This window comes from Oncorhynchus tshawytscha, unplaced genomic scaffold, assembly GCF_018296145.1.
Source record: "Oncorhynchus tshawytscha isolate Ot180627B unplaced genomic scaffold, Otsh_v2.0 Un_contig_4797_pilon_pilon, whole genome shotgun sequence".
Taxonomy (NCBI): domain Eukaryota; kingdom Metazoa; phylum Chordata; class Actinopteri; order Salmoniformes; family Salmonidae; genus Oncorhynchus; species Oncorhynchus tshawytscha.
Window position 1 is genome coordinate 22,410 of NW_024609195.1, and position 23,317 is coordinate 45,726.

The following is a 23,317-nucleotide window of genomic DNA, read 5'->3' on the forward strand; positions in this document are numbered from 1 at the left end:
GGTTATGGTTATGGTTATGTTAGGGTCATGGTTATGTTAGGGTTATGGTTATGTTATGTTAGGGTCATGGTTATGTTAGGGTTATGTTAGGGTTATGTTATGGTTATGTTAGGGTCATGGTTATGTTAGGGTTATGGATAAGGTTATGTTAGGGTCATGGTTATGTTAGGGTTATGTTAGGGTTATGGATAAGGTTATGTACCATTGTTCTTGTTCTTGTGTGCAGGTTCAAGCTCTGCTGTCCCGTCTATCAGGCCAGTGGAGTGATAGGGCCCAGTTCCATTCAACATCTCTACTGGCCTGCTATCTCTACAGAAGACAGAGAAAAAATAATTAAACCTGAAACAACGCTGAAAGACTTCATTCAAAACACCAATCAGAGAGATAGTGTGAGCACGTGTGTGTCTGTGTGTGTGTTACCTAAGACAGGGGGTACCAGGTCTGAGGGCAGGGTGAGGGGTAGCGGACATCCTGTCGTAACCATGTCTACCAGGTGCATGGCCAGAATAAACTCCTCAGCTCTCAGCTGACCGTCCTTATCCACGTCAGCCAGGGTCCTGCACCCACACCAATAAAATACACACATTCAGAAAGACGAACACACACAGAGACAGACAGCCTCTCACAAACTCACCAGATGGTAGCTAGCTGTGTCTGGGTCAGGTTGGAGGCAGTGAGGGCATTCCTCACCTGAGGGCCTGAGAAACACAACACAACAACGTATTACAAACTAAGATACTAACTATAGACCTGACCTGAACCAGAAACAAGGCCACAGACCTGATCTGAACGAGAAACAAGGTCACAGACCTCATCTGAACGAGAAACAAGGTCACTGACCAAAAGTACTGACCACAACAACACAACTACAGATTATAGCTTCTGACCACAACTACCGACCACAACAATACACTTAACACATTCTAAAGCGAATACTGGAATAATATTTCTAGGAACGTGTGGAATGGTCAGTGATGAACACTAATGTCATTTGGGTTGTTATTTTGTGATGTCATTAAAAAGTGTTATAAAGGAAATACTGTAACTTGAAAAGTATAGATACAACATGGAAGATCTGCGTGATCAAAATAAAGAAAGTGCTACAGTGTGATGTGCTTTGATAGGTTTTACTAATATACTGTAGCCTGGTACTATATTGAACTAGCTATGTGCAAATATAATACGTAGGCAGTTTCCTGAAATGTTCTTACATTTTAATGATTCAATATATATAATTTTATTTTTGTAAGATCAGTACTGTTTGTTGCATGAATAGACGTCAAGACTATAATCATCAGCCGCATTGGATCTCTGAGGGATCCAGTTTTGATCTGAATCAAAGCGTAGTAGATACAGCTCATACAGCTCCTACAGCTCCTACAGCTCCTACAGCTCCTACAGCTCATACAGCTCTGGAACCATTCATTCACTTCTCCAGACAAAGAGGCCTCCATCGGGAAACTCATCTGGGACTATCTGCGTTAGCTTGACGGCTAACGGTAGAGGCTTAGCTAGGTTAGCGGCTCTTTCAAGCAGACGTTCAGTGTATAACCGACAGGGCCAAGAATGGTCGGGTTCTGTAAGTGCAAAGAGAAGGAAGCTCGTTCTCCAACCATCAACTAGAGATTCAGCATCTCTTAGAAGACAAGTTAATAAACAAGTTACATCAGGTACGGTTAGTGGTCGAGGGGTCAGGAACATTAGTTGTAACCACTCATCAGCTTGAGAGAGAAGAGAAAGAGACGAGAGAGAGGGAGAGAAGAACGGGAGAAGAGAAAGAGAGGAGAGAGAGGAGAGAGAGGAGAGAAGAACAAGAGAAGAGAGAGGAGAGAGAAACGAGAGAGCAGAGTGAAGAAATAAGAGAGAGAGAGAGAGAGAGAAGAGAGAAGAGAAAGAAGAGAAAAGAGAGAAACGAGAGAGAAGACAAAGAAGAGAAGAGAGAAACGAGAGTAGAAAGAGTAGAGAGAAAAAGAGAGCAAGAAAAAAATAGCGAGAGAGAAGAAGAGAAGAGCGAGAAGAGCGAGAAGAAGAGCGAGAGAGAAGAGCGAGAAAGAGAAGAAGCAGAGAAGAGAAACAGAGAGAAGAGCGAAAGAAACATAGAGAAGGGCGAGAGAGAAGAGCGAGAGAGAAGAGCGAGAGAGAAGAGCGAGGAGAAGAAGAGAGAGAAGAGCGAGAGAAGCGGTTTGAGAGAAGGGCGAGAGAGAAGAAAACGAGAAAAAGCTAGAGAGAAGACATGAGGAGAAGAGCGAGAGAAGAGCGAGAGAGAAGAGAAGAAGAGCGAGGAGAGAAGAGCGAGAAAGCGAGGAGAGAGAAGAGCGAGGGAGAAGAAGCGATAAGAGAAGAGCGAGGAGGAGAGCGAGAAGAGCGAGGAGAAGAGCGAGGAGAAGAGCGAGGGAGAAGAGCGAGGAGAAGAGCGAGGAGAAGAGCGAGAGAAGAGCGAAGGAGAAGAGCGAGAGAGAAGAGCGAGGGAGAAGAGCGAGAGAGAAGAGCGAGGGAGAAGAGAGAAGAAGAGCGAGGAGAAGAGCGAGAGAAGAGAAGAGCGAGGAGAAGAGCGAGGAGAAGAGCGAGGAGAAGAGCGAGAGAAGAGAAGGAGAAGAGCGAGAGAGAAGAGAAGCGAGAAGAAGAGCGGAGAAGAGCGAGAGAGAAGAAGCGAGGAGAAGAGCGAGAGAAGAGCGAGAGAAGAGCGAGAGAGAAGAGCGAGGAGAAGAGCGAGAGAGAAGAGCCAGATAGAAGAGCGAGGAGAGAAGAGCGAGGGAGAGAGCGAGAGAAGAGAGAGGGAGAAGAGCGAGAGAGAAGAGCGAGGGAGAAGAGCGAGAGAAGAAAGCGAGAGAACCGCGAGAGAGAGAGAGAAGGGCGAGAGAGAAGAGCGAGAGAGAAGGGCGAGAGAGAAGAGCGAGAGAAAGAGCGAGATAGAAGAGAAGAGAGAGAGCGAGGAGAAGAGCGAGAGAAGAGCGAAGGAGAAGAGCGAGAGAGAAGAGCGAGGGAGAAGAGCGAGAGAGAAGAGCGAGGGAGAAAAAGCGAGGAGAAGAGCTAGGGGAGAAGAGCGAGAGAGAAAGAGCTTAGAGAGAAGAGCGAGAAGAGAAGAGAGGAGAAAGCGGGGAGAAGAGCGAGAGAGAGAGCGAGAAGAAGAGCGAGAGAAGAGAGAGAGAAGAGAGAGAGCGAGAGAGAAGAGCGAGAGAGAAGAGCGAGAGAAGAGCGAGAGAGAAGAGCGAGGAGAAGAGCGAGAGAAGAGCGGAAGCGAGCGAAGAGCGAGAGAGAAGAGAAGAGCGAGGAGAAGAAGAGCGAGGAGAAGAGCGAGGGAGAAGAGCGTAGAGAGAAGAGCGAGAGAGAAGAGCGAGGAGGGAGAGAAGAGCGAGAGAGAAAGAGCGAGAGAAGAGCGAGAGGAGAAGAGCGAGGAGAAGAGCGAGAGAGAAGAGCGAGGGAGAGCGAGAGAGAGCGAGAGAAGAGCGGGAGGAGAAGAGCGAGGGAGAAGAGCGAGAGAAGAGCGGATAAAGAGAAGAGAGAGCGAGGAGAAGCGAGGAGAAGAGCGAGGAGAAGAGCGAGAGAAGAAGAGAAGAGCGAGGGAGAAGAGCGAGAGAGAAGAGCGAGAGAGAAGAGCGAGAGAGAAGAGAGAAGAGAAAGAAGAGAAAGAGAGAGAAACGAGAGAGAAGACAAAGAAGAGAAAGAGAGAAACGAGAGTAGAAAGAGTAGAGAGAAAAAGAGAGCAAGAAAAAAATAGGAGAGAAGAGCGAGAGAGAAGAGCGAGAGAGAAAGAGGGAGAAGAATAGGAGAAGAGCGAGAGAGAAGAGCGAGAAAAGGAAGGAAGATCTCCATAGCGAGGGAGAAGAGCGAGAGAGAAGGAGAAGAGCGGAGGAGAAGATTAGGGAGAGAAGAGCGAGGAGAAGAGCGAGGAGAAGAGCTGAGGAGAGGGCGAGAAAGAGCGAGGAGAAGAGCGGGGAGAAGAGCGAGGGAAGAGCGAGAGAGAGAGATAGCGAATATAAGAGGCGAGGGAGAAAGAGCGAGATAGAGCGAGATAGAAGAAGAGCGAGGAGAAGAGCGAGGGAGAAGAGCGAGAGAGAAGAGAGAGAAAGCGGAGAAAAATGAAGCGAGAAAAATGCGAGAAATAGCGATTTGAGAAAGAGCGAGGAAGAGCGTAAGCGAAGAAAGCGATAGAAGAGCGAATTAAAGAAGCGGGGAGAAGAAAGTTTCTGAAGAAAAAGAGAGCTAAAAGAGAAGGGAAGGAAAAAGAATTCAAGAAAGGATATAACGAAGATTAAAAATCTAAGATTGCGAAATGAGAAGAGCGAGAGAAGAAAAGGCGAGAGAGAAGAGCGAGAGCGAGAGAGAAGAGCGAGAGAGAAGAGAGAGAAGAGCGAGAGAAGAGCGAAGAGAGAAAGGAAGAGAGAAGAGCGAGAGAAGAGCGAGAGAGAAGAGCGAGAGAGAAGAGCGAGAGAGAAGAGCGAGATAGAAGAGAGACGAGACAGGTAGTTGTAACTCACCAGAGAGGTATCCACTCATCAGCTTGTCCAGACTGTTAAACTGTTGTCTGTACTTCAGCCTGGTGGACTGGGGAACGGACCAATCACAAGAGCACGTCTTGGGAGAGTTACTGGCCAGGGAGGTGGTGGAGGAGGAGTTAGAACTGGAGAGGGGAGTAGGAGAAAGAGCGCAAGAGAGGGAGAGAGAGAGAGAGAAAAAGAGCGATAGATTTGATTTCACATTGATTTCAGAAAAAAGCAGAGCCCAGTCTGGCAGAAGAGAGAAAGAAGAGAGGCAGAAGAGAGACAGAAGAGAGACAGAAGAGAGGCAGAAGAGAGGCAGAGAGAGGCAGAGAGAGGCAGAAGAGAGGCAGAAGAGAGACAGAAGAGAGACAGAAGAGAGACAGAAGAGAGACAGAAGAGAGGCAGAGAGAGACAGAAGAGAGACAGAAGAGAGACAGAAGAGAGACAGAAGAGAGGCAGAGAGAGACAGAAGAGAGGCAGAGAGAGACAGAAGAGAGACAGAAGAGAGGCAGAAGAGAGGCAGAGAGAGACAGAGAGAGGCAGAAGAGAGGCAGAAGAGAGACAGAAGAGAGACAGAAGAGAGACAGAAGAGAGGCAGAGAGAGACAGAAGAGAGGCAGAGAGAGACAGAAGAGAGACAGAAGAGAGGCAGAAGAGAGGCAGAGAGAGGCAGAGAGAGACAGAAGAGAGGCAGAGAGAGGCAGAAGAGAGACAGAAGAGAGGCAGAAGAGAGGCAGAGAGAGACAGAAGAGAGAGACAGAAGAGAGGCAGAAGAGAGACAGAAGAGAGCAGAAGAGAGGCAGAAGAGAGACAGAAGAGAGGCAGAAGAGAGGCAGAAGAGAGACAGAAGAGAGGCAGCAGAAGAGAGACAGAAGAGAGGCAGAAGAGAGGCAGAGGAGAGCAGAAGAGGCAGAGAGAGCAGAAGAGAGGCAGAAGAGAGGCAGAGAGAGAGACAGAAGAGAGGCAGAAGAGAGAAAGAAGAGAGGCAGAAGAGAGGCAGAGAGAGCAGAGAGAGGCAGAAGAAGAGAAAGGCAGAGAGAGGAGAGCAGAAGAGAGGCAGAGAGAGGCAGAGAGAGGCAGAAGAGAGGCAGAAGAGAGGCAGAGAGGCAGAAGAGAGGCAGAAGAGAGGCAGAAGAGAGGCAGAAGAGAGGCAGAAGAGAGGCAGAGAGAGGCAGAGAGAGGCAGAGAGAGGCAAAGAGAGGCAGAAGAGAGGCAGAAGAGAGGCAGAGAGAGAGGCAGAAGAGAGGGCAGAAGAGGCAGAAGAGAGGCAGAAGAGAGGCAGAGAGAGGCAGAGAGAGGCAGAAGAGAGGCAGAGAGAGGCAGAGAGGAATATTACAGTGCATTATGATTTCATATTACCTTTATTGTTTCTGTGAGAAACTTAGCAATTTCAACCAGTTGGTGTAAAGTTAAAATACTTTAAAGCACTACTTAGGTCATTTGGGGGGGTATCTGTACTTTGCCTCAGTACTCATTACACTCACTTACTCACTCACTACATTTGGAATGCTTAACAGGACAGGAAAATGGTCCAATTCTCCTATCAAGAGAACATCCCTGGTCATCCCTACTGCCTCTGATCTGGAGGACTCACTAAACAGAGAACATCCCTGGTCATACTGCCTCTGATCTGGAGGACTCACTAAACAGAGAACATCCCTGGTCCCTACTGCCTCTGATCTGGAGGACTCACTAAACAGAGAACATCCCTGGTCATCCCTACTGCCTCTGATCTGGAGGACTCACTAAACAGAGAACATCCCTGGTCATCCCTACTGCCTCTGATCTGGAGGACTCACTAAACAGAGAACATCCCTGGTCATCCCTACTGCCTCTGATCTGGAGGACTCACTTAACAGAGAACATCCCTGGTCATCCCTACTGCCTCTGATCTGGAGGACTCACTAAACAGAGAACATCCCTGGTCATCCCTACTGCCTCTGATCTGGAGGACTCACTAAACAGAGAACATCCCTGGTCATCCCTCTGATCTGGAGGACTCACTAAACAGAAAACATCCCTGGTTATCCCTACTGTTTGGATTGCCTAATAGAAGTAATTATATACATTCTACTGTTACCTTTGATACTTAAGCATAAGTGGCACAATTGGCCCAGCTTCGTCCGGGTTTGGCCGGGGTAGGCCGGCATTGTAAATAAGAATTTGTTCTTAACTGACTTGTCCAGTTAAATAAAGTTTGTATTTTTTTAAACAAAATACTTTTACTCAAGTAGTATTTTACTGGGTGACTTTCACTTTAACTTGAGTCATTTTCTACTAAGGCATCTTTCCTTTTAATCAAGTATGACAATTGGGTACTATTTCCACCACTGCATATTGCCCCCTCCCTCGGTCATCTCAGAGCTCTGGGGCTGCAGTGTCTGCTGGTCCAACTCACTGCTGCACAGAGAGCCCCACTAACCTGCTGCACAGAGAGCCCCACTAACCTGATTTCCCTTCATTAGTTTCAGAAGAGGAATGAGGAAACTGCCAAACAGACACACAGCCTCATGCCGGGTTCATAACATGCAGTGGTGTAAAGTACTTAAGTCGTTTTTTGGGGTTATCTTTACTTTACTATTTATACTTTTACCTCACTACATTCCTCAATAAACAAATAATGTACTTTTTACTCCATACATTGTCCCTGACACCCAACAGTACTCATTACATTTTGACAGGAAAATGGTCCAATTCACACACTAATCAAGAAAACATCTCTGGTCATCCCTACTGCCTCTGATCTGTCGGACTCACTAAACACAAAGGCATCTTTTGTAAATTATGTCTGTTGTGTTGGAGTGCCCCTGGCTATCCATAAATTAAAAAACATTGTGGTGTGTGTGTGTCTGTTGTGTGTGTCTGTGTTGTGTGTGTGTGTGTGTGTGTGTGTTGTGTGTGTGTCTGTTGTGTGTGTGTCTTGTGGTGTGTGTTGTGGTGTGGTGTGTTGTTGTGTGTGGTGGTGTGTGTGGTGTGGTGTGGTGTGGTGTGTGTTGTTTTGGTGTGGTGTGTGTGTTTTGTGGTGTGGTGTTGTGTGGTGTGGTGTGGTGGTGTTGTGTTGTGGTGAGTGGTGGTGTGGTGTGGTGTGTGTGTGGTGTGGTGTGGTGAGTGGTGTGGTGAGTGTGTGTGGTGTGGGTGGTGGTGAGTGGTGTGTGTGGTGGTGGTGTGTGTGTGTGAGTGGTGTGGTGTGGTGAGTGGGTGGTGAGGTGAGTGGTGTGGTGTGGTGAGGTGGTGGTGTGGTGTGAGGTGTGGTGTGTGGTGGTGTGGTGGTGTGGTGTGGTGGTGTGGTGGTGTGGTGTGTGGTGTGGTGAGTGGTGGTGTGTGGTGAGTGGTGTGGTGAGTGGTATGGTGAGGGTGAGTGGTGTGGTGAGTGGTGTGGTGAGGGAGGTGAGTGGTGTGTGGTGTGGTGAGGTGAGGTGAGTGGTGTGTGGTGTGGTGAGTGGGTGAGTGGTGTGGTGTGTGTGGTGGTGTGGTGTGGTGTGTGGTGTGGTGAGGTGAGTGGTGTGTGGTGTGGTGAGTGGTGTGGTGTGGTGAGTGGTGAGTGGTGTGGAGTGGTGTGGTGTGGTGTGTTGTGGTGAGTGGTGTGGTGTGGTGTGGTGTGGTGTGTTGTGGTGAGTGGTGTGGTGTGGTGTGGTGAGTGGTGTGGTGAGTGGTGTGGTGTGGTGTGTGGTGTGGTGTGGTGAGTGGTGTGGTGAGGTGTGGTGAGTGGTGTGGTGTGGTGAGTGGTGTGTGGTGTGGTGAGGTGGTGTGGTGTGGTGAGTGGTGTGGTGTGAGTGGTGTGGTGGTGTGGTGTGTGTGGTGTGGGTGTGGTGGTGTGGTGGTTTTGTGACCGCCAGTGGTGTGGTGTGGTGTGTGGTGAGTGGTGTGGTGGTGTGTGGTGAGGGTGTGCTGGTGTGTGTGGACAAATGTTTTTTTGCGCTTTTCAATAGGGACTTTTTTACCGCCAGTGACTTAACCCTAGAGGACAGCAATAGGGCGCTTGATGTTACCTGCTGAGGACAGATATTTGTACACACACACACACACACACCTAGCTTGATGTTACCTGCTAGAGGACAGATCCAATAGGGACTTAGCTTGTTGTTACCTGCTAGAGGACAGATCCAATCTGGGGTTAGCTTGTTGTTACCTGCTAGAGGACAGAACCAATAGGGACTTAGCTTGTTGTTACCTGCTAGAGGACAGAACCAATAGGGACTTAGCTTGTTGTTACCTGCTAGAGGACAGATCCAATAGGGACTTAGCTTGTTGTTACCTGCTAGAGGACAGATCCAATAGGGACTTCGCTTGATGTTACCTGCTAGAGGACAGATCCAATAGGGACGTAGCTTGTTGTTACCTGCTAGAGGACAGATCCAATAGGGAGTTAGCCTTGGAAATCCCAGCAGATGGAGAGAATGCCATTGGAGAGGAGAAGCAGGACAGAGGGAGTGCTGGAGGGAGGGAGAGAGAGAGTTATCCATCGAAACAGAGATGTGTGGGTAAACCACTTCTTTTTGGCTCTATAGCAAAGTACAAACAAAACAAATAAAAATTTGATTGGATTTTGATTTTTTAAAGCATGTGTTGATGATGAAATAAAAAAATATAAAGACCACTAATTCTAATTGGCTATACTCTTTATCATCCTCAGCTCTCATCTTCTCATGAAACCAAGGACAACCCGAATCCACAAATGTGGAGACAAATTTGAACCCAATAACTACCGTGGGATATGTGTCAAAAGAAACTTTTGGAAAATCCTCTGCATTGTCATTAACAGCAGACTAGTTCATTTTCTCAGTGAAAACAATGTACCAACCAGATTACCTTACGACAGACCACGTATTCACCCTGCACACCCTAATTGACAAACAAACACACAAACAAACCAAAACAAAGGCAAAGTCTCCTCATGTTTGTTGATTTAAAAGAAATGTGTGACTCAATTTGGCATGAGGTTCTGCTAAACAAATTGATTGAAAGTGGTGTTGGGGGAAAAATATTAGGGCTCCCGAGCAGTCTAAGGCATCTGAATCACATCTGACCGTGATTGGGAGTCCCATAGGGCAGCCCACAATTGCCCCAGTGTCGTCCGGTGCAAGCCGTCATTGTAAAAATGTGTTCTTAACTGACTTGTTAAATAAAGGTTACACACACACAAATAGTGTTATTTGACGTGTATCTTTTTTGACACGCAAACACCATTCCATAGTATGTCATGAAGCTAATAGCAGTGACGCTATTAATGTGTAACTCTGGTAGGGCAACATCTGAAAAACATCACACTTGGTAGTGTGTACCGGTGCTCGACCAGTCGGCGAAAGCCAACATCATTCACGACAGAGAACGGTTGATTATCAAGGGCAATGAATTCCATTATCTTGGATTTAATGGATTTCACCTTTGAGTTGTCTCGCTGAAATGTTGTTACTCTTTCAAATGACTGCTGGACTTGTTGACTGCTCGATCCACACAGCAGACATTGTGGGCCAGGTTAGGAATGCTGTGTTGCACATAGCGTATGGAGTCATTACGTCCTGTACATCGTTATATAGGGAGTCATTACGTCCTGTACCTACGTTATATAGGTATGGAGTCATTACGTCATGTACCTACGTTATATATGGCACATATTTACTGTAAGTGTGAACTACTGGTTCCATTAGTGCTAGTTTGACCACCAGAGGGCATTTTTGAGAAGAATTTGATAGCCTTCAAAAGTGGCTGTACTAGAGAATGCAGGCACGTGTGAGACCGAGGTTCAGTTCCTCGACGGGGAGGAAGGTGTAGGCTGTCCTTGTAAATAAGAATTTGTTCTGAACTGATTCCAGGTGTGTTGTTTCATAGTTGTGATATCCTCGCTATTATTCTACAATGTAGTAGTATAGTAAAAATAAAACCAAAAACCCTGTAATGTGTAGGTGTGTCCAAACTTTTTGATTGGTACTTAATTAATTTGATTAATATTATGGTGTTTCTATTCAAAAAAAAAAAAAAAAAAAAGAGCCTCTGTGGTTTCCGTTAGGATTGAACGGAAAATATGGCGCTGTACATCGTGACGGTCGGAAGTACAGTACTGGCTATTTAAAGAATTCTGATACTTCAATTCAAATTTCAATAAATAAAACTACACCACTTTTAACAGCACATTACTCAACACTAGTGAGACTCATGTCGCCTACAGAGTATATCGAAAAATATGACGTGACTCTCCGCCAATAATTACATATAGAGGATTGGAGGAGATTTCTGTAATTCAGTGATATTTATTCACAAAAGTAATTTGTTATTGATCCATAACTAAATAAACATCGGCATTTTTATCATTATTTTATTTACGAAAGCATAAAGATGCCATCATTGTTTTAGTTTGAATTTACAGATTGGCACTAAGAACAGAACAGCGGGAACGTTTTCCTAGACATTATTATCATTGCGTTGCTCTGTGCTACCCAGTGTGGTGGGGATCCACCACCTCCCCTTCCCTCCACCCTTCCCCATGGGCTAGGTCTGTCTTCTGTGCGCGGCTCTGCGGCCCATCCCGTGCCCCCTGCCCTTGTGCCTTGAACCTCGTGCGCTTTCAGTGGATACAGCTGGAGAACTGCAAGGCAATCCCATTGTGCGCCACTCGGGAGCCATGACCGATATGACCAATATATATTGTCCTTTTTATTTACCACAATCAATTTAATTTACCACAGGTGGACTCCAATCAAGTTGTAGAAACATCTCAAGGATGATCAATGGAAACAGGATGCACCTGAGCTCAATTTACAGTCGCATAGCAAAGGGACCAAATATTTACATAAGAAAGGTATTTTCTGTTTTTCATACATTTGCAAAAGTTTCTAAAAACCTGTTTATACTTTGTCATTATTGTGTGTAGATCGATGAGGAAACATGTGTATTTAAAACATTTCAGAATATGGCTGTAATGTAACAAAATGTGGAAAAAGCGAAGTGGTCTGAACACTGTATATCAGGTCTGATTACATCCTAACAGCCAGTATATATACAGTATATATATATATCAGGTCTGATTACATCCTGACAGCCAGTATATATACAGTATATATATATCAGGTCTGATTACATCCTAACAGCCAGTATATTATAGAAATATATACACACAGTGGGGCAAAAAGTATTTAGTCAGCCACCTATTGTGCAAGTTCTCCCACTTAAAAAGATGAGAGAGGCCTGTAATTTTCACCATAGGTACACATCAACTATGACAGACAAAATGAGAAAAAAAATCTAGAAAATTACATTGTAGGATTTTTTAATGAATTTATTTGCAAATTATGGTGGAAAATAAGTATTTGGTCAATAACAAAGTGTATCTCAATTTAGGTTTATATACCCTTTGTTGGCAATGACAGAGGTCAAACATTTTCTGTAAAACTTCACAAGGTTTTCACACACTGTTGCTGGTATTTTGGACATTCCTCCATGCAGATCTCCTCTAGAGCAGCGATGTTTTTGGGCTGTTGCTGGGCAACACGGACTTTCAACTCCCTCCAAAGATGTTCTATGGGGTTGAGATCTGGAGACTGGCTAGGCCACTCCAGGACCTTGAAATGCTTCTAACAAAGCCACTCCTTCGTTGCCCGGGCAGTGTGTTTGGGATCATTGTCATGCTGAAAGACCCAGCCACGTTTCATCTTCAATGCCCTTGCTGATGGAAGGAGGTTTTCACTCAAAATCTCACGATACATGGCCCCATTCATTCTTTCCTTTACACGGATCAGTCGTCCTGGTCCCTTTGCAGAAAAACAGCCCCAAAGCATGATGTTTCCACCCCCATGCTTAACAGTAGGTATGGTGTTCTTTGGATGCAACTCAGCATTCTTTGTCCTCCAAACACGACGAGTTGAGTTTTTACCAAAAGTTATATTTTGGTTTCATCTGACCATATGAAATTCTCCCAATCTTCTTCTGGATCATCCAAATGCTCTCTAGCAAACTTCAGACGTGCCTGGACATGTACTGGCTTAAGTAGGGGGACACATCTGGCACTGCAGGATTTGAGTCCCTGGCGGCATAGTGTGTTACTGATGGTAGGCTTTGTTACTTTGGTCCCAGCTATCTGCAGGTCATTCAGATTCAGTCTTCCCAACCTGGTGCAGGTCTACAATTTTCTTCTGGCGTCCTTTGACAGCTCTTTGGTCTTGGCCATAGTGGCTGTTTGAGGTTGTGGACAGGTGTATTTTATACTGATAACAAGTTCAAACAGGTGCCATTAATACAGGTAATGAGTGGAGGACAGAGGAGCCTCTTAAAGAAGAAGTTACAGGTCTGTGAGCCAGAAATCTTGCTTGTTTGTAAGTAACCAAATAATTATTTTCCACCATAATTTGCAAATAAATTCATAAAAATCCTACAATGTGATTTTCTGGATTTTTTTCCTCATTTTGCCTGTCATAGTTGAAGTGTACCTATGATGAAAATTACAGGCCTCTCTCATCTTTTTAAGTGGGAGAACTTGCACAAGTGGTGACTGACTAAATACTTTTTGCCCCACTGTATATATCAGGTCGGATTACATCCTAACAGCCAGCACATATACATATATATATATATATATATATATATATATATATATATATATATATATACATATACATATACATATATATATATACATATATATATATATATACATATACATATACATATATATATATATATACCATATATATACATATATATATATATATATATATATATATATATATATATACATATATATATATGGATATATCATAATATATTTATCTATACATATACATTACAGGTTTCCCATATAACTGTAGACTATATATGGACTGTATTTATCATATATATATATACTATACTATATATACATATACATACTATACAGACAATATGGATATATATATATAAACATATATATATATATATACATATATATATATATACTATCTGGAGATATATAATATATACATATACCATATATATATATATATATATATATATATATACATATATAACAAATATATATATATATATAGTGGTCATATAACAATAATATGTATCTCAATACTGGCCATATATACCCTTATCTATATATATATATACCCCTCTCTGATATCATAGACATTTTCTACTAAAACTATATACATGGCCCCAGGTTATTCTTTACACTGGATATATATATATCCCTATTGGACTATATAACATATACATATATCCTATATATACTATGATGTTTATATATACTATATATATATGTATATACACATATATATATATATATACATATATATATATATATATATACTGGATATATAAAGATACATTCTATATATCCTGAGACATATATATGTATCTACTAGACTGTATATGTATATATCCAGGTATTTCTCTGAAATATATATACCATTCGTTGCCCAATCTTCTATATGGATCATACATATAATGCTATATATACGGTATATACAGCCATACGTATATCTATCAATATACTATATATAATATAGGGGGACACATCTCATATATAGGATTATACATATATATGGCCCCATATCATGTATTCCTATATATATATGGCATATATATACATATATGGTACATATACCAGCTATATACATATAATATATACATATATACATATGTCTTACATACATATATATATATATATATATACATAGGTATATATTCATATATTTATATCTATATATGGATATATTATAACACCATATAACTATATATGTATATATATATACACATATATATATTTATACTGATATATAAGTTATATATATCAGGTCTGATTACATACTAACTGGACTATATAACACCATACATAACCCCTCTCTACTATACTGACTATATAACACCATACATAACCCCTCTCTACTATACTGGACCATACATAACTCCCTCTCTACTATACTGGACCATACATAACTCTCTACTATACTGGACTGTATAACACCATACATAACCCCTCTCTACTATACTGGACCATACATAACCCCTCTCTACTATACTGGACCATACATAACCCCTCTCTACTATACTGGACCATACATAACCCCTCTCTACTATACTGACCATACATAACCCCTTCTACTATACTGGACCATACATAACCCCTCTCCTGCTATACTGGATGGTATAACACCATACATAACCCCTCTATACTATACTGGACCATACATAACCCCTCTCTACTATACTGGACCATACATAACCCCTCTCTACTATACTGGACCATACATAACCCCTCTCTACTATACTGACCATACATAACCCCTCTCTACTATACTGAACTATAACACCATACATAACCCCTCTCTACTATACTGGACCATACATAACCCCTCTCTACTATACTGGATACATAACCCCTCTCTACTATACTGGACCATACATAACCCCCTCTACTATACTGGACCCATAACCCCTCTACTATACTGGACAGTATAACACCATACATAACCACTCTCTACTATACTGGACCATACATAACCCCTCTCTACTATACTGGACGGTATAACACCATACATAACCCCTCTCTACTATACTGGACCATACATAACCCCTCTCTACTATACTGGACCATACATAACCCTCGCTACTATACTGGACCATACATAACCCCTCGCTACTATACTGGACCATACATAACCCCTCTCTACTATACTGGACAATACATAACCCCTCTCTACTATACTGGACCATACATAACCCCTCTCTACTATACTGGACGGTATAACACCATACATAACCCCTCTCTACTATACTGGACGGTATAACACCATACATAACCCCTCTCTACTATACTGGACCATACATAACCCCTCTCTACTATACTGGACCATACATAACCCCTCTCTACTATACTGGACGGTATAACACCATACATAACCCCTCTCTACTATACTGGACCATACATAACCCCTCTACTATACTGGACGGTATAACACCATACATAACCCCTCTCTACTATACTGGACTATACATAACCCCTCTCTACTATACTGGACTATATATCACCATGCATAACCCCTCTCCACTATACTAGACCATACATAACCCCTCTCTACTATACTGGACGGTATAACACCATACATAACCCCTCTCCGCTATACTGGACCATACATAACCCCTCTCTACTATACTAGACTATATAACACCATACATAACCCCTCTCTAGTATAATGGACTGTATAACACCATACATAACCCCTCTCAACTATACTGGACCATACATAACCCCTCTCTACTATACTGGACGGTATAACACCATACATAACCCCTCTCTACTATAATGGACCATACATAACCCCTCTCTACTATACTGGACTATATAACACCATACATAACCCCTCTCTACTATACTGGACCATACATAACCCCTCTCTACTATACTGGACCATACATAATCCCTCTCTACTATACTGGACCATACATAACCCCTCTCTACTATACTGGACCATACATAACCCCTCTACTATTCTGGACCATACATAACCCCTCTCTACTATACTGGACCATACATAACCCCTCTCTACAATACTGGACCATACATAACCCATCTCTACTACACTGGACTGTATAACACCATACATAACCCCTCTCTACAATACTGGACCATACATAACCCCTCTCTACTATACGGGACCATACATAACCCCTCTCTACTATACTGGACTATATAACACCATACATAACCCCCCTCTACTATACTGGACCATACATAACCCCTCTCTACTATACTGGACTATATAACACCATACATAACCCCTCTCTACTATACTGGACGGTATAACACCATACTTAACCCCTCTCTACTATGCTGGACCATACATAACCCCTCTCTACTATACTGGACCATACATAACCCCTCTCTACTATACTGGACCATACATAACCCCTCTCTACTATAATGGACGGTATAACACCATACATAACCCCTCTCTACTATACTGGAATATATAACACCATACATAACCCCTCTCTACTATACTGGACCATACATAACCCCTCTCTACTATACTGGACCATACATAACCCCTCTCTACTATACTAGACTATATAACACCATACATAACCCCTCTCTACTATAATGGACTGTATAACACCATACATAACCCCTCTCAACTATACTGGACCATACATAACCCCTCTCTACTATACTGGACGGTATAACACCATACATAACCCCTCTCTACTATAATGGACCATACATAACCCCTCTCTACTATACTGGACTATATAACACCATACATAACCCCTCTCTACTATACTGGACCATACATAACCCCTCTCTACTATACTGGACCATAACACCATAATCCCTCTCTACTATACTGGACCATACATAACCCCCTCTACTATACTGGACCATACATAACCCCCCTCTACTATTCTGGACCATACATAACCCTCTCTACTATACTGGACCATACATAACCCCTCTCTACTATACTGGACCATACATAACCCATCTCTACTACACTGACTGTATAACACCATACATAACCCCTCTCTACTATACTGGACCATACATAACCCCTCTCTACTATACTGGGACCATACATAACCCCTCTCTACTATACTGGACTGTATAACACCATACATAACCCCTCTCTACTATACTGGACCATACATAACCCCTCTCTACTATACTGGACTATATAACACCATACATAACCCCTCTCTACTATACTGGTATAACACCATACATAACCCCTCTCTACTATACTGGACCATACATAACCCCTCTCTACTATACTGGACCATACATAACCCTCTCTACTATACTGGACCATACATAACCCCTCTCTACTATACTGGACGGTATAACACCATACATAACCCCTCTCTACTATACTGGAATATATAACACCATACATAACCCCTCTCTACTATACTGGACCATACATAACCCCTCTCTACTATACTGGACCATACATAACCCCTCTCTACTATACTGACCATACATAACCCCTCTCTACTATACTGGACCATACATAACCCTCTCTACTATACTGGACTATATAACACCATACATAACCCCTCTCTACTATACTGGTATAACATCATACATAACCCCTCTCTACTATACTGGACCATACATAACCCCTCTCTACTATACTGGACCATACATAACCCCTCTCTACTATACTGGACCATACATAACCCCTCTCTACTATACTGGACTATATAACACCATACATAACCCCTCTCTACTATACTGGACCATACATAACCCCTCTCTACTATACTGGACCATACATAACCCCTCTCTACTATACTGGACCATACATAACCCCTCTCTACTATACTGGACTATATAACACCATACATAACCCCTCTCTACTATACTGGACTATATAACACCATACATAACCCCTCTCTACTATACTGGACCATACATAACCCCTCTCTACTATACTGGACCATACATAACCCCTCTCTACTATACTGGACGGTATAACACCATACATAACCCCTCTCTACTATACTGGACTATACATAACCCCTCTCTACTATTCTGGACCATACATAAACCCTCTCTACTATACTGGACTGTATAACACCATACATAACCCCTCTCTACTATACTGGACCATACATAACCCCTCTCTACTATACCATACATAACCCCTCTCTACTATACTGGACTATATAACACCATACATAACCCCTCTCTACTATACTACTGGTATAACACCATACATAACCCCTCTCTACTATACTGGACCATACATAACCCCTCTCTACTATACTGGACTATATAACACCATACATAACCCCTCTCTACTATACTGGACGGTATAACACCATACATAACCCCTCTCTACTATACTGGACCATACATAACCCCTCTCTACTATACTGGACCATACATAACCCCCTCTACTATACTGGACGGTATAACACCATACATAACCCATCTCTACTATACTGGACCATACATAACCCCTCTCTACTATACTGGAACATACATAACCCCTCTCTACTATACTGGACCATACATAACCCCTCTCTACTATACTGGACCATACATAACCCCTCTCTACTATACTGGACCATACATAACCCCTCTCTACTATACTGGACTATATAACACCATACATAACCCCTCTCTACTATACTGGACCATACATAACCCCTCTCTACTATACTGGACCATACATAACCCCTCTACTATACTTGACCATACATAACCCCTCTCTACTATACTGGACCATACATAACCCCTCTCTACTATACTGGACGGTATAACACCATACATAACCCCTCTCTACTATACTGGACCATACATAACCCCTCTCTACTATACTGGACCATACATAACCCCTCTCTACTATACTGGACGGTATAACACCATACATAACCCTCTCTACTATACTGGACCATACATAACCCCTCTCTACTATACTGGAACATACATAACCCCTCTCTACTATACTGGACCATACATAACCCCTCTCTACTATACTGGACCATACATAACCCCTCTACTATACTGGACCATACATAACCCCTCTCTACTATACTGGACTATATAACACCATACATAACCCCTCTCTACTATACTGGACCATACATAACCCCTCTCTACTATACTGGACCATATAACCCTAACCCCTCTCTACTATACTGGACCATACATAACCCCTCTCTACTATACTGGACTATATAACACCATACATAACCCCTCTCTACTATACTGGACCATACATAACCCCTCTCTACTATACTGGACCATATAACCCATCTCTACTATACTGGACCATACATAACCCCTCCTCACTATACTGGACCATACATAACCCCTCTCTACTATACTGGACTATATAACACCATACATAACCCCTCTCTACTATACTGGACCATACATAACCCCTCTCTACTATGGACCATACATAACCCCTCTCTACTATACTGGACTATATAACACCATACATAACCCCTCTCTACTACACTGGACCATACATAACCCCTCTCTACTATACTGGACATAACACCATACATAACCCCTCTCTACTATACTGGACCATACATAACCCCTCTCTACTATACTGGACGGTATAACACCATACATAACCCCTCTCTACTGTACTGGACCATACATAACCCCTCTCTACTATACTGGACCATACATAACCCCTCTCTACTATACTGGACCATACATAACCCTTCTCTACTATACTGGACTATATAACACCATACATAACCCCTCTCTACTGTACTGGACCATACATAACCCCTCTCTACTATACTGGACCATACATAACCCCTCTCTACTATACTGGACCATACATAACCCCTCTCTCACTATACTGGACCATACATAACCCCTCTCTACTATACTGGACTGTATAACACCATACATAACCCCTCTCTACTATACTGGACCATACATAACCCCCTCTACTATACTGGACCATACATAACCCCTCTACTATACTGGACCATACATAACCCCCCCTATACCTCATATACTGGACCATACATAACCCCTCTCTACTATACTGGACTATATAACACCATACATAACCCCTCTCTACTATACTGGACCATGCATAACCCCTCTCTACTATACTGGACCATACATAACCCCTCTCTACTATACTGGACCATACATAACCCCTCTCTACTATACTGGACCATACATAACCCCTCTCTACTATACTGGACCATACATAACCCTCTCTCCTATACTGGACCATACATAACCCCTCTCTACTATACTGGACCATACATAACCCCTCTCTACTATACTGGACCATACATAACCCCTCTCTACTATACTGGACTATATAACACCATACATAACCCCTCTCTACTATACTGGACCATACATAACCCCCTCTACTATACTGGACCATACATAACCCCTCTCTACTATACTGGACTATATAACACCATACATAACCCCTCTCTACTATACTGGACCATACATAACCCCTCTCTACTATACTGGACCATACATAACCCCTCTCTACTATACTGGACTGTATAACACCATACATAACCCCTCTCTACTATACTGGACCATACATAACCCCTCTCTACTATACTGGACCATACATAACCCCTCTCTACTATACTGGACTATATAACACCATACATAACCCCTCTCTACTATACTGGACCATACATAACCCCTCTCTATTATACTGGACGGTATACATAACCCCTCTCTACTATGCTGGACCATACATAACCCCTCTCTACTATACTGGACCATACATAACCCCTCTCTACTATACTGGACCATACATAACCCCTCTCTACTATCATGGACGGTATAACACCATACATAACCCCTCTCTACTATACTGGAATATATAACACCATACATAACCCCTCTCTACTATACTGGACCATACATAACCCCCTCTACTATACTGGACCATACATAACCCCTCTCTACTATACTGGATATATAACACCATACATAACCCCTCTCTACTATACTGGACCATACATAACCCCTCTCTACTATACTGGACCATACATAACCCCTCTCTACTATACTGGACCATACATAACCCCTCTCTACTATACTGGACTATATAACACCATACATAACCCCTCTCTACTATACTGGACCATACATAACCCCTCTCTACTATACTGGACCATACATAACCCCTCTCTACTATACTGGACCATACATAACCCCTCTCTACTATACTGGACCATACATAACCCCTCTCTACTATACTGGACTGTATAACACCATACATAACCCCTCTCTACTATACTGGACCATACATAACCCCTCGCTACTATACTGGACCATACATAACCCCTCGCTACTATACTGGACCATACATAACCCCTCTCTACTATACTGGACTATATAACACCATACATAACCCCTCTCTACTATACTGGACCATACATAACCCCTCTCTACTATTCTGGACCATACATAACCCTCTCTACTATACTGGACTGTATAACACCATACATAACCCCTCTCTACTATACTGGACCATACATAACCCCTCTCTACTATACCATACATAAACCCTCTCTACTATACTGGACTATATAACACCATACATAACCCCTCTCTACTATACTGGACCATACATAACCCCTCTCTACTATACTGGACCATACATAACCCCTCTCTACTATACTGGACTATATAACACCATACATAACCCCTCTCTACTATACTGGACGGTATAACACCATACATAACCCCTCTCTACTATACTGGACCATACATAACCCCTCTACTATACTTGACCATACATAACCCCTCTCTACTATACTGGACCATACATAACCCCTCTCTACTATACTGGACGGTATAACACCATACATAACCCCTCTCTACTATACTGGACCATACATAACCCCTCTCTACTATACTGGACCATACATAACCCCTCTCTACTATACTGGACGGTATAACACCATACATAACCCATCTCTACTATACTGGACCATACATAACCCCTCTCTACTATACTGGAACATACATAACCCCTCTCTACTATACTGGACCATACATAACCCCCTCTCTACTATACTGGACCATACATAACCCCTCGCTACTATACTGGACCATACATAACCCCTCTCTACTATACTGGACCATACATAACCCCTCTCTACTATACTGGACCATACATAACCTCTCTCTACTATACTGGACTATATAACACCATACATAACCCCTCTCTACTATACTGGACCATACATAACCTCTCTCTACTATACTGGACTATATAACACCATACATAACCCCTCTCTACTGTACTGGACCATACATAACCCCTCTCTACAATACTGGACCATACATAACCCATCTCTACTATACTGGACCATACATAACCCCTCCTCACTATACTGGACCATACATAACCCCTCTCTACTATACTGGACTATATAACACCATACATAACCCCTCTCTACTATACTGGACCATACATAACCCCTCTCTACTATACTGGACCATACATAACCCTCTCTACTATACCATACATAACCCCTCTCTACTATACTGGACTATATAACACCATACATAACCCCTCTCTACTACACTGGACCATACATAACCCCTCTCTACTATACTGGACTATATAACACCATACATAACCCCTCTCTACTATACTGGACCATACATAACCCCTCTCTACTATACTGGTATAACACCATACATAACCCCTCTCTACTATACTGGACCATACATAACCCCTCTCTACTATACTGGACCATACATAACCCCTCTCTACTATACTGGACTATATAACACCATACATAACCCCTCTCTACTATACTGGACCATACATAACCCCTCTCTACTATACTGGACCATACATAACCCTCTCTACTATACTGGACCATACATAACACTATACTTGACCATACATAACCCCTCTCTACTATACTGGACTATATAACACCATACATAACCCCTCTCTACTGTACTGGACCATACATAACCCCTCTCTACTATACTGGACCATACATAACCCATCTCTACTATACTGGACCATACATAACCCCTCCTCACTATACTTGACCATACATAACCCCTCTCTACTATACTGGACTATATAACACCATACATAACCCCTCTCTACTGTACTGGACCATACATAACCCCTCTCTACTATACTGGACCATACATAACCCCTCTCTACTATACTGGACCATACATAACCCCTCTCTACTATACTGGACTGTATAACACCATACATAACCCCTCTCTACTATACTGGACCATGCATAACCCCTCTCTACTATACTGGACCATACATAACCCCTCTCTACTATACTGGACTATATAACACCATACATAACCCCTCTCTACTATACTGGACGGTATAACACCATACATAACCC

At 42.7% G+C, this 23,317-nt stretch overlaps 1 protein-coding gene across 1 annotated transcript in view; it reads right to left on the minus strand.

Annotated features, from left to right (window-relative positions):
• Positions 1-376: 376 nt before the first annotated feature.
• Positions 377-23,317, minus strand: part of LOC112242025 (intersectin-2-like) — a 68,149-nt gene continuing 45,208 nt past the window's right edge. Inside the window, exons 6-9 of the mRNA XM_042314447.1 lie at positions 8,820-8,913; positions 4,479-4,621; positions 635-698; positions 377-557 (exon numbers count right to left, since the gene is read on the minus strand). Coding sequence (XP_042170381.1) covers positions 377-557; positions 635-698; positions 4,479-4,621; positions 8,820-8,913 — 482 coding nt within the window. The remainder of the gene's footprint in view (positions 558-634; positions 699-4,478; positions 4,622-8,819; positions 8,914-23,317) is intronic.